This window comes from Prionailurus viverrinus, unplaced genomic scaffold (assembly GCF_022837055.1).
Source record: "Prionailurus viverrinus isolate Anna unplaced genomic scaffold, UM_Priviv_1.0 scaffold_35, whole genome shotgun sequence".
NCBI classification, from domain to species: Eukaryota; Metazoa; Chordata; class Mammalia; order Carnivora; family Felidae; genus Prionailurus; species Prionailurus viverrinus.
This window is the reverse complement of record NW_025927605.1, coordinates 5,234,219-5,247,955: the sequence shown is the minus strand read 5'-3', so window position 1 is coordinate 5,247,955 and position 13,737 is coordinate 5,234,219. Positions and strand designations below refer to the sequence as shown.

The window sequence follows — 13,737 nt, the reverse complement described above, 5'->3', positions numbered from 1 at the left end:
TTTTCCCACCCTAGTTCTTCAAAACAAGAAACTTTTTGAAAAACATAGAAAATAGAGTCAGTTGATAGTTTTGGTTGTTCATGGTTCTTTTTCCTAAAAGGGCAGTGAAACATCTTGGCTGAGGAAGCACAGAGACAACATTTTTGAACCAAACTCCACTAAGGGCTTATTCAAAAAAACATAAGGCAGAGATGGAATAAACACATTACAGAATTTCTCTTAATATCCTACATGTGAGGTTGTCCAACAAATTTTTTTCTGCTGAAAATTAAGTGTAACTCTGTTGGGCTCCAAAGATTTACTCAGACTCAGGTGAGAGGTTCTTACTGACTTTCCTAAGAAGGGTCAAAGCCTTCAGAGATGGAGAGCTGACGTCCTAAGAATAAAAATGGACAAACAGGTAGACTTGCCTTGTGAGGGGAGCTGCAGAAGCTCTTCATGCAGAAAACTCACTTGCCTCAAATGGTAGTTCCTGGCAGGGAGAGTTTGTATGAAGTGAGAGGGCAAACTTAGAGCGGCATGTTCTTTGCTGGAGAACCAGATGTTAAGTTAGGGCACCTGAATACAGCAGGTACAGACAGATGTTATTCCCAAATTACCTGGGTTAATTATACCCTACTGATATGGTCTTACATAGTTTTCTCTATCTTCCAATATTACAATTAAAATTTAGGATAGAAATAAAGCTGAGGAAAGGCTTAGATTCCATATTTCCCCTCATCCTCCTATTGCTTTGAGAATCTTTGGTTCAAGATCATTGTAAGGGGGAGGGTTGCCTCCAGACCTCCAACCAAATATCCTTCACCTCTTCTCAAACAAGACTCCACTAACTCACACTGCCTGGGTTTGAGGTGATTAAAGATCCTAGAACTGGTGGGCAGACAGGAAGGCAATCTCTTAAAAAACTGTTCCATAAGCTCAAAGCATACCACTGAAAGAATCCGTCAGCCAGGATGCGCAATGGGGCTAGAAACCTAATCTTAAACCATGCACACAAGGAGGGAAAGGCAGAACAGACCCATTTCCTTTAAACCCCTCCTCTCTCACTGATAGCAATATGCAGTTTGAAACTTTCAGCACAATAAACATTAAATGGCCAAGGGTCAACCATGATCTACAAGTGTTCCTCTTCTCCAAAACCACAGTCACCCAAGGATATGCTGCCCACACAGGCAGGCAGGAAGTCCCCTCTTCCTTCCAATGCTACTCTCACACTTCCCTACAATTTCATACCTGGACAAGTTCCACTGCACACCTTGTTTAGTGCCCCCCACCCCCACCCCACCAGGGCATTAGTGGGCTATCAAACTGGTAACAATGTATTTTACAAGACAATTAGGAGAAATAAAAGAACTTGACTGCTATAGTATTATAGCTGTATTGAACAGTTCAAATGGTTTGGAGAGCCCCAAATAAAGCATCATAAAAATATTTGCCAGGTTTCCCTCTAAAATATGTGATATAAGGAATATGTAAAATTTCTGACTTATAGGTCTGCTAAATCAACGTAATGAATGTGGAAATTTACAAAGACCATTTAAGAAATACTTTTACATCCACTAAAGAGCAGACTAGGAGGAGACAACATTTTTTACAAAGAGCACCAATGTGCTTTCGTATTCCAAATATTAGGGGAAAAAAAGATGAAGCCAGATCTCCTTAATTCCTCATATCCAACAGCTTGATTTCAAATTTGGTGAGCAAATGTCCGAGACAACCCAGTGAAAAATGGCCTCAGGCACACGACAGTTACTGAATTCAAAGCTGCCCAGGAGACTTTGCCTAGATCAGGACAAGGACCCAAAGAGGAAGCTAGACTGGAGACAACTGAGGCTAAATCAGCAGCGTTGTTGGGAATGAGATGGAGGCTTTAAATAGAAGGATGGGTATCAGAAGAAAATGGGAGAAGTCAAAGCAAAAAAAAAAAAAAAAAAAAAAAAGGCTGGAATCAGGCAGACAGGAAGTCCCTTCTTGACGGAGCCAATGTAGAGGCTATAAAAGATATTGATGTAGCAAATAATGCTGGAAAAAGGGGGGAAAGGCTGCTTTAAAAAGAGATGATCTGGATGTTTAATAATGTTAATAATGTTCTCCACACAGACAATGATTAATTCCTCCTGGCTACCTGCAGGTTTATGCAATAGCTTTGAGGGTACCTTCTGACTTATCCCAAATCTCTACATTCACTCTGAATTTTTTTTCATCATAGAAAGCATAAAGTTCAGGGACTTGGGAGTCAGATAAATGGACCAATAAGCTGTTCCTAGGGAGAGGTTTTCCTATACCTCTGAAGCCTTACTAAATTTTCAAAAGTGTCCCTGATATTGAGACAGGAAGCACTATGTTCAGATGGCAGAACCGTTTCCACTTATCCAAAACTTACCATGTTCTGGATTCTCAAAGTCCTGGTACATTTCATCAGCTGGTATAGGTTGCAGACTGGCATAAAAAATATATTTCCTCCCAACCTTGATGGGCCTGAAGTTTTCTTGGAAAGGAACAAGGCCTGACCACATACAAGCCAGTGCTGCACACTCCTTTTTCCTCTCACTTGATTGTTCTTGGCCCAGACGGGTAGGGATCACCCATGCAAGTCCCCAGGGACTTGCACGTGGGTACACTTTTTGGGTTGAGAAACAGCATTTCCAAGCTGTTCATGTTTTGGTGAATAGGGTGTTTTAAACTTATGTACTTTTTAAGTAAAGAGGTATTAATAGTCTCAACTAGTGGGCACTTTAAATCCATACTCACTAATCAATCAGTGTTTTACGGTCAATTTGTTCAGGCAATACAAAAAAACAAACAAACCATAATATGTTCGAGCAGATGGTCTCTAAATATTTTCCTTTTTACTTTTGTTTTGAATGAGTGACCTGGGGATCTGAATATTATTAACCATATCTGGAAGTGTGTGTGCATATGTGTGTATTTGTATGGATGGAGCATAACAATGAGTCTCATTTTAAAAAGTATATTCCTATGTTGACTACACTCAAATAAAAAAAAAATTTCAAGTATATTCCTCATATGATAATTTGAAAAGAAGATAAAGGGAAGGGGAAATGAAGAAATCTGAGCCTTTAAAAGGGCATAACAAAGTAGGATTTAAATAAATTTAACATGCAGGAGCGTCTGGATGGCTCAGTTGGTTAAGCGTCGGACTCTTGATTTTGGCTCAGGACATGATCTCATGATTCATGAGACTGAGCCCAGGGTGAGGCTCTGTGCTGACAGCACAGAACCTGCTTGGGATTCTCTCTCTGCCTCTCCCAAAATAAATAAATAGACATTAAAAAAATTTTTAAATAAAATAAATTTAACATGCAAGATAATGGTGAATCATACAGATTTCTAGGACCCTTTCATCTGATTGCTTTTGGAGAAAGAAGTTCTACTTTATTCTTACATATGCTGGTAGAGCCAGCACCTGAAGCATTACAACAAGACTTATAACAGTCTAGGTCATGCAGAAGATGATCTAAGATCATGGCAGACTGCGCGATAATGTCCTAAAAGACCCCCCCACCAAAAAAAAGTCCTATTAAAAAAAATCACACAAGATGTTCAACCTTGGGGTTTAGAAATCTACTTCTCATACTTGAGAAACTCATCTTATTTCCCTCATCCTTTATGATTTTTTGAGGGGGAGGAAGGAAGAAGAAAGGAAGCCTCTTCTTTGAGTCATGGACACTGATTACCTGCCTTCGGCTCTGGTGACTATGCTGGGCAGAGACACTGAACCCCCTACTTCCTCTCAATGTTTTCTTTCTCCTGCCCCAAAGCCTTCACCTGGTTACCCCCCTATTTCATTCACAGGAAGTCTGGAGCACAAGAGAGATATGGTTGACAGGTTTTGAAGTGGTTCTGGCGCCAACATTTGAAATACACCACCAACACTGACATATAGTTGACCAGCTATTCTAGGGTCATTCTTGTGTCCCTGATAGGCTGAAATGGGGGGGGTGGGGAGAGAAACTGACCAGCTAGACTGCACAGCAACTGTAGCAGCATTCGTACTAAAGCAAACAACTTCACAGACACAAATCAGGGATGATACCACTCACACCTCGATTTCAGTGAACATATGACATGTCTGAGTGTGGGTAGGGGGGCCTTCAGGCTCAATTTTGGGATTCACCATTCCATTCTTTACTAATAATGCATTTCTCTCTCCTTATTAAGTTAGTGGAGTTTGATGGAAGGAAAAATGTGCAGGGGGATATTGGGTATATCATGCGTATTATTATATATCACAAGGTATAACAGAAACCAAAAGGCAAAGTTTGTTTTCGTCAAAATAGTTTTAGCTCAATTTCTTCTCATAACATTTCTTATTTTTGTTATAGTTTCTCTTCAGGTTGGCAAAGATTCAGGCAGGGTCCCCTAATGGTAAAATTTAGAATTAAAAAAATATTTATTGATACTGTCTTTTTAAAAAATGTTTGGTAACCCCAACTAATCATCCAAAATGCACACTGTAAACACAACAGCAAAAGAGTAACAATTGAGTGTGAGTAAGCAGACTATGAACAGGTGACAGACTGAGCAAGAGTGCAGGAGGGAGCAACAAAGAACGAAAGACAGGTGCACAAGTGTGCTACCGAGAGTGACAATTTGAGTGAGTAAGCACATTTGGACCACAGCGATTTCAGCGCAACCATTTAGGAAACCTCTGGGCCAAATACTTAAACACAGGAGGAGGAATGGATGAGCCTTCTTTGTGAGCATGCTCAGCATGTTGGCATGGGAACAAGGAAGCAGAGAAGCTCTGTAGTCATCTCACGATGGATGGCTATCATTTATAGGATGCAAAGAAATTTTCTTTCTGGTCCCTGGATATAACATATACTGTTTCTCTATGCTTTCCTTGACCCTGGAGGACTGCAGTTGCTGTTCCAAAATCACCAAAGAAACCCCTTAACAAAATGAAGAAACTGCAATAGCAATAACACTGGGTTTGCTGGAATGCCCCCTTCCCTCTACCTTGCCTATGATTTTCTTCTTGGCATGTCCAACAGGAATGGTTAAGGTTCACCAATCCACTTGATAAAGCCGGCATGGGCTTCAGTCCCCTGGTCACAGAACTAGAAGGTGGGGGTGAGGATGGGTGTGCATGTTATGTGTGCCTCAGGGATCTGGACGCTGCCCTCACTTTGTAACCCTTGCCCAGAACACTGGGGTTGCTTCCACTGGAGACTCCATTGTAACTCTAGAAGTGTCATTAAATACTCAGTTCACCAAGGTTGACCACCTCCATTGTCATAGGATGATGCAGCATCTGCAGAATCGCTGTCTGCTGCCCCCTACTGACGGGGGTGGAGTGACAGGTGCGAAGTAGGCGTGGACTTTAATATTGGGCAAATGGGTCTGAAACAAGACAGAAACATTACTAAGAGAGAGGGCTTAAACAGAAGGAGCAATGTTGCTTTTCAGAAAAAACGTTGAGGGGCTGAGTGAACATGAAAGCAAGGCAGAGGCTAAGTACCAGTCGGTCAGGATGTTGAGAGGCCTGGGTTCCGCTTTGTAGTATCCCATGTTATTCTAAATGACTAAACAGCTCACATAACCTTGGTACCCGTTTCCATAATAGTAAAACTGGGGAAAAACTTCATACTAATCTCTTAACCTGTCCCAAAGGGATTCCTACTTGGATTCCCAAAGTTGAAAGCAACTATATAAGCTTAAAATAATTTTTTTCTGGGGCGCCTGGGTGGCTTAGACGGTTAAGCGTCAGACTTCGGCTCAGGTCATGATCTTGTGGTTTGTGAGTTCTAGCCCCATGTCAGCCTATGTGCTGACAGTTCAGAGCCTGGCGCCTGCTTCTGATTCTGTGTCTCCCTCACTCTCTCTGCCCCTCCCTTACTCATACTCCATCTCTGTCTCTCAAAAATAAACATTAAAAAAATTTTTTTAAATAATTTTTTCTAAGTCATTGGAAGTTGATGGATGTTTCTTCTGATAAAACCTCACTATCCTCTTTTAACAAAACACTTCCAGTTTTTACTACATAAATAATTTCTGAATTGCTGCCATGTTCAAGATACTGTGCTAGTTAACATAAGAGGGATACAAAGATGGTCAACATGGAGATCCTGCTCCTAAGGAACTTAACAGTCTAGACATAAATAGCTAAATTAGGGGCGCCTGGGTGGCGCAGTCGGTTAAGCGTCCGACTTCAGCCAGGTCACGATCTCGCGGTCCGTGAGTTCGAGCTCTGCATCAGGCTCTGGGCTGATGGCTCAGAGCCTGGAGCCTGTTTCCGATTCTGTGTCTCCCTCTCTCTCTGCCCCTCCCCCTTTCATGCTCTGTCTCTCTCTGTCCCCAAAATAAATAAACGTTGAAAAAAAAAATAGCTAAATTAAAGTACAAAAATGCTAAATGATGATTTGAAGAATAGACAAAAAAAGTATTGAGAACTCAGAGATGGAAGAGATTTTGGACAGCCAGGCAGGTCTAGGAACCCTACTGTAGGGAGGCCATAAAAGAGGCTCTGGTTGGTCTGTGGCTCTCTCCTTGTGGTGTAGAAGGAATATGGCTGCCAAGGCCTCCCCATTGCGGTTATGCTCTCAGTCCTCTAGGTCTGAAGGGAGAGGAGGAACTAAGGCCAACTGGATTTCAAGATGAGGTTTGGTCTCCTTTATGTACTCAGATGCCATATGGCCAACATGGATGTTTTTAGACATTGGCTGTAAGGGCCTAACTAAGCACAGTGCCCTTCCCACAGCAGGTGTGAAACAGATGTTTCAATAAATGTCTGTTGAGCTGAATAATCTAACATATAGATTCATCCAGCCTTTTATAACCTCCTTGTTAGCAACTTGTCTTCCAGTCATTTGGCTATGCATGGGTCTCTTTATTATGGAGGATGGGGCTAAAAGAAAAGGTGAAAAAAAAAAACCTCTTAAATCCACTTGTCTTAAAAAATAAGAACACCAGAAAAAGGGTTTGATGTGAAAGAAAAATACAAATTAAATTCTTAAATCCCATCTAACTGAATATTTTATGTTATTCCTTTCTTTCCTGACTGTGGCACGTGTTTTTGACTCTGTATGTTATTGAGCCCTGGACATTATTGGAGAAACTATGCTGGGAGGAGACCTACTTTTTTATCCCTCAGTGGCTATTTTCCTACTAAATTTCCATCTAGAACAACAGGTAAAAACTATCTATCCTTGCATTTGCTATCCATTTTTTCCTCTTTGCTAAATGTCCAAGTAAATATAAAAATCACAGAAATCTAAATCTAGAACAAAAACAGAAAAGGAAATAAAGGAGGAAAAAAAAAAAGAAACAAAAGAAGGAAAGGGTGCGGAGAGCACTAGAGCTGGAGAGTGTGCAGCCATCTTTACCCTGAGTCTCTTGATCCCAGCCCGTGTGATTTGCTGGCAGTCATAGAGTTCTATCCGCTCAAGGCTGTGACAACTCTTCAAGTGCTCCAGGGAAGCATCTGTGATTAGTGGGCAGTTGTCCAGTTCAATCACCTCCAGCTGGTCATGGGCGCAGGCTCCATTCCCCAGGTGACGAATTCCATCATCTGTGATCAGCTCACAGTGAGACAGACTCTGCAGCCAAATAGAGCAAGGAAGGTCACTGAAACATCTCATGGTGTTTTTCTAGCCATTGGCCTGTGCACAGTCGGGAAGGAAACCTTCTGGGTTGGATTTTGATGTATATGGAGCCATCACTAGATCCATGTGGTAAAATGAGAGCAAACTAGAGCTGCTGGGGTTCTGCTTTTCACAATCAATGACTGACATTTCTATGTGTGATTCTAAATACACTGTGTGAGTGCATGCAACGACTGTGAAATAGTTCATAAACAAAATAACATACGCACCCCCATACACAAATGAACACTTTTCTACAGAGGCAAAGGGGCCTCAAGCTTTTCTTGAATAAAATTTTCTGGAATTTGGACTAAACACTGAATATCTGATACAGGGGAATGCCCAAGCAGCTAATTAACTGAAGATGATTCGTACACCTGTTAGGTGTGGTCATCTCTTCACATAAGTCTCTTTACCAGTTTTCCTTAAATTCCTGGTTCCTCCATGTGAAACTCAGAACCCCTTATCCCAATTTTGGATAGTAATATGGCACTAAGTACACACAAAAATGAGCCTGGACACAAACTAGTCAAGCAGAATGCTTTCCCACAGTATTACTGGAAACAGTAGCACAGAACACCCCTAGTAAAGCCTTGATTGGTTCTGTTTTATACGACCTATTAGTCTCAAGTGAAGCAAATTGAATTTGGGGCCATTTTGTCCCCTGGATCTCTGAAATTCAGCCATCATTCAGGCTGAAGTATAATTCACGTGGGAGGCAGATTTCATACTCTTCATGTCACTTTTCAATCTCTAAGTACTGATAACATAATCCTTTGGTCCTCTGTAAGTTGGAAATTTGGAGAAATATGCTTTCCCACAATGGTAGCCAGACACCAAGAGTAAAGTAAGAGTTGGGTTTTGATTGAATCCAATGAACACAAAACTTTCGAAAAGTCAAACTCACCAATACTTGAAGTCGAGGACAGTGTATAGAAAGTTGGATTAATGTGCTATCTGTTATCTGAAAGAAACACAGAAGTTTATTATAGGTATAATTCCAAAAAAGCCTCATGGCTGTACCTCATTCTTGAGTACCCTTGTATTCTAGACTGATACCCGCCCCCCCCCCCCCCGGGCTTTTTTAAAGTAGGCTCCATGCCTAATGTGGGGCTTGAACTTGTGACCCTGAGATTAAGAGTCGCATGCTCTACTGACTGAGCCAGCCAGGTGCCCCTAGACTGATATCCTGATATTAATCATCAAATAACAGAACCTAAGGTTGAAATCCCATCAGCTACCTGAACCTGTTCTTTGAGAATCTATCCAGGCAGGTTTGAACACATCTAGTCATCTCTAATTTTCATCTTTGACTATTCAAATAGTCTATTGAAAATCCTTTGTCTCTGAAATGAATGAAAATCTGTCCCCTTGTAGTTTCTATCCATTGGACTTTGTTCTACCTCCTTAGAACAACCACAAAAAAGAATCAGAAGACACTGCTCCATAAAAAAATTTAATGTGGGAATATCCTCAAATTTTTAAGAATATATATTTGGCTTGTATTTTGTAAGTCATGCCATTAACTCTGAATTGATAAACTGGGTGTCAGGTATTTTCCCAAAGGTGGCAGAAGGGGGCTGCGGGACTCTGGGTTAGCTATGAACATTCAAGAAGCAGAACTCTTGAAGGAAGAACAATCTTTTATAGTTATCTAAGGCTGGAAAGTAAATTAGTGCTTCTTTTCAAACGTCCCTCCAACTCTGAAGTGATGATGATGATGATAACATACAGAGCTTCACAGGGGTTAAGAAATGGTGGGGGGTGAAAGGTTGGGGAGGGCAGGCATGTGCACATCACTCAGAAGGAGCAACACTGGGGAGGACACATGGGACACTCAGGCAAGTGCAAAAGATAGATGGATGTGAACAAGTTTTAGTTTAGTAAGAATAGCTGCTAAGTAGTGTCTGGATAACAAGTATTTTAGAAAAAACTGACTTCTATAATTACTGGAGTCTCTTTCCTTTATTTTTACTATAAAAAAATTTATTACTCTATCTTCTTTTTAGGAGTAGGAGTGCCCCTTCAAAATTTCTCCCCAATCAATTAATAATCTCAAAGCTTTAAAAACTGGTAATAAAAGAAATTGTTTGTAAGGCAGTATCTGGTCAGTCTGTCTGCCCAATGGGTAGAGTCAGATTTCCAGGGCTAATGATGTAAGGGCTCCAGGGTCTCATTAAGCTTTTTAAAAAAAAAAAAAAAAAAGGCAGTGCTATATTGCCAATGTGATGGGAGCTTTAATTATTTACTAGAATTACAACCCTGTAGTTCTAAGGAAACATTTTAACATCTTTATGGCCTGAATACTTGGGTCTTCTTTCTTTCCACTGGTAACTATATTGATGGCATGTATTTTTCTAGTTCTTTACCACATATACCACAGTACCTCTGCCTGGTATGCCTAGAGGACACCACAATAAATGGAGAGTCAGCAATGCTGCAGGCACTCCATGACATTAGGGTAAGGAACTGAAAGTTCTGCTGTGCACATATTATGTAAGTTTCTATCATACTGCATTTCTGAGTAAAAATCCACATTCTTACCTGAACACACTCTTCCAGGTCCATCTTTTCGAGCTCATGGCAATTCTACAAAATATAAAACCAAACATTATAGCTCAAACATTTAAAACATGGGAAAATTTAAGGCCAGAAGTCGTATTAAATACACCGACAAAATCTTAACTTTCAGAGTTATTCCTATAACAACCTCCTATAACTCAGAGGTGTCATTCTAATGACACTTTCTGCCTTATTCCATTAATTACACATTTTAAAAGGCCTCGATCACAGTGAAATTTCTTAATTATTCTACATTTAAAGTATCTAACACCTTACAAGTCCACGGGAATAAATTCCCTGAATATTAATACCAAGCTAGTACAGAGCCTTCTAACCATAAATAATTTGATGAAAATTATTTTCTTTGGAAGACTGAAAGGTAAGCTTTATGTCCCGATTTAGTTATCCCATATGTTGCCCCCGACCAATTAATGTTCCATCAATCTGCCTGAAAGCAAAGGTCCTTCCCCATGTTCCATTATACTGGTTAAAGACAATATAATTTTAAATGCTATTATTATACATACAGTGATTTATAAACCATTCCAAGGATTAACATATTCGGGAGAACACAAAAAATCTTAAGCCACCTCCATTTAAAATTGGGCTTATCCATTTCTTTCAACAACACTCTCACCCACCAGTCGCATACCAAGTAACCAAGAATTTCTTTCATGAAGCATGAGAAAGTCCCTGCTTAGTTTACCATCTAATGAAAATGTGACAAATCAAGTCTCATGAAGGAGCATCATGTCCTCCAACGCACGTCTGTATTTCCAGAGCAGTTTGTATTCCACAGGCCTATAGCTGCAGCATGAGAATGCTCAGGAACACCAGCCACAGAGAAGTTCCCTCACATCCCACACCCTCAATTCTGCTGCCTTTCTTCTTTCCCCTCATTGTTCACTCCTCTGAAAGAAAAATCCCAAACCAAACCTACAGAACCTGGAGAAAATACTTACCCTAGCCAGAGTGGTAAAGCCTACGTCTGTTAATTGAGAACACCTTGCCACTTCTAATATTCTGTTATAAAAAAAAAAAAAAAAAAAAAAAAAAAAGTGAAAGTCAAGCCCTTGTTCCCTGAAAACTGGGTTTATTAAAAACAGCAAGAATTTAAGAAAACAACCTCCTATTCCCTAGGCACTGCATACTATAGTGACATTAACAGCTAAGCAAGTCTGTATACAGATCTTGCCACTCATTTTCATGGAGTCATCATAAAGTGGTCCTGTAAATACCACAATTCAGGGTGATGCAATCAGAAGAATATAATAGAAGCTTGTAGTTAATGCCAAAATGCATGAAAAACGCATTTAAAAGCCTTCTTGATGGCATACTGCTTACCCCCAGAGGGCAGCCTGCTCCTAGAAAACAAAGGAAATGGAGATAAATACTCTGTTTCAATTAATCTGTTGCTCAAGTAAATTATTCTCTTTCCCTATTTTACATGTAGGTTCACTCAGATTTAAATAGCTTTTAAAAATTCTATGAAGGGACTGGTTAATTACAGGCCTGTACCAAGTATGAAATTCCATACTTATGAAAAAATACCCTTAAGCTTCTTGCCTCCTCCCACAGGCTCCCGGGGAGGCCCAGAGGAGGGGGAAACTGAGCTGGCAGACAACTCTCCTACTCAGGAACTGCTAAACACCAACCTAAATGCCAACCACAGGACTGGGGAATCAAAAGTAGCTCCTTTCTGTGAAAACTTTGGTGGTGTCTGTGTGACCGTACCAAAGAATATTTTTATGTCTGCTTACAAATTACTTACTACATAAGTTGAAACAAATAAAGCCACAGTATAAGAAATCATTATCAAAAATCAATAAGAAATGAATGCTATATATATCTAATGGGAAAACATGATCTGACTGAACTTTTGATTATCATATTTGAGAGCTTTTCTATTCGAACAATAAAATAAGCCATGAAGTAATAAGGAGCTGAACAGTCCTCTCTTCAAATGAGAAAAAGGTAAAGTGTAAGATTTTTAGGGAGAAGTTTGGCTACCTCCTTAGCTCCAGGCCTCTGACATTATTAATTCTGACCAAGTCTATGATCTATCAAGGAATTTTGATAATCTAGGCAAATTTTCTTTCAATAATGATGGTCAGGCTCCTGGCCAGGTGACTACAAAAAGCTTTAATGAAGTTATATTGGTTTACAATGATTATTATATGTAAGACAAGAGGTTTTCTGGGTTCTGGAGCCAGGCTGCCTGGGTTTGAATCTTGCTCTTGAACTCACTAGCTGTGAGACCTTGAACAGGTTATCTGACCTCTCTGGGCTTCAGTTTTCTCATCTATATTATGGAGACAGTAACAGTGCTAATATGGTATTCTGTGGATTAAACGAATTAATATTTGTAAATCCCTTACAACAATGGTCAACATGTCTAACATATAAGTAAAATAAAAGTTTTGTTTTAAAAACAAAACAGGTATATGGGGATAATCCCTATTTATTATGAAACAGTGTGTTGTGGGCTTTTACAAAATCAATATGGGTTTGAAATCATGTGTATGCTAACAGCATTCTTAGTAAATATTCAGCCAATCCTATATTTTGGCAGAAAGGAGGAACCATAGAGAAATAAGCTTTGCTCTAAAAGATCTTGAGCACAAAGGAAGTTTTCCTGTAGGGCTTTTTTAAAAAATACTTTCTTCTATGTACCGGGCATCATTACCACAATACAAATAACCACAGGGGTAGGCCTTTAAAAACTTTCTTTAGAAATGAATTATATGAAAGTTTAATAAGACAAGTAATGAAATAAAATGTTTTTTTTTTTTTTTTTCTAGTGTAGATAGCAAGAAGTAGGAAATGGGGACTATTACCCTTTGGTTTAGGCCAATTACATGTAATCGAATGAGGTACAAAGCAAGTAGCTGGGCATCTAAAAGGGTAGCCTTGTAGTATCTACCTTAAAAATCTCAAAGTTCCAAAGAAATAAATTTGGGTGAAGAAGGCCTTTGTTCCTTTCCCATGATTTTTTGAGCTAAACAAGAAATGTTTACCTAAGCCGTGGACAGTTCTGACCTAGAGCATTCAGGATGGCATCTGTGATGTTGGAGCAGCCGGAGGCACAGAGGGACTGTAACTTATGGCACCCTCTGCATATAGTAATGAGACCTTCATCTGTGATTTGCTAAAAAAATAAATAAATAAATAAATAAATAAGAGCAAAAAAATCCCATAGATATTAGTTATTTAGCAGAAGAAAAGGAAAAAAATGTTACCTCTGAAAATAAGCACCAAAAAGAAATAAAATAGAGCTTAATATTAATTAGGTAGTAGACCTAAAAGAAAATGAATACGTTTTGTTTCTCCTTCTCAGTTCCTTTTGATTTAGTTTGTGAGAGAATCTGTGCTCATTTTTTTCATTTTAGTTTATTTTAAGTAGGCTCCATGCCCAACGTGGGGCTTGAACTCACGACCCCGCGATCAAGACTTATATGCTCTACTGACTGAGCCAGCTAGGTGCCCCAGTGCTCATTTTTGGTGTAAAAGGAGGAAGCTATAATGGGATTCTTGTAACCTAACGGGATTGGGAACAGCATGAGGTACA

The 13,737-nt window shown here is 39.7% G+C and overlaps 1 protein-coding gene across 5 annotated transcripts in view; it reads right to left on the bottom strand.

Annotated features, from left to right (window-relative positions):
• Positions 1–1,147: 1,147 nt before the first annotated feature.
• Positions 1,148–13,737, bottom strand: part of FBXL20 (F-box and leucine rich repeat protein 20) — a 101,397-nt gene continuing 88,807 nt past the window's right edge. For 4 of the 5 annotated variants that reach the window (XM_047845403.1, XM_047845406.1, XM_047845404.1 and 1 more), the window contains 7 exons: positions 13,187–13,317; positions 11,514–11,533; positions 11,132–11,184; positions 10,152–10,196; positions 8,515–8,571; positions 7,350–7,562; positions 1,148–5,367 (listed from right to left, as the gene is read on the bottom strand). In XM_047845403.1, the coding sequence (XP_047701359.1) occupies positions 5,260–5,367; positions 7,350–7,562; positions 8,515–8,571; positions 10,152–10,196; positions 11,132–11,184; positions 11,514–11,533; positions 13,187–13,317 (627 nt within the window). In that variant the 3' untranslated portion in view covers positions 1,148–5,259. Of the gene's footprint in view, positions 5,368–7,349; positions 7,563–8,514; positions 8,572–10,151; positions 10,197–11,131; positions 11,193–11,513; positions 11,534–13,186; positions 13,318–13,737 lie in introns of all 5 variants that reach the window. The other variant, XM_047845405.1, reaches the window with a different exon arrangement.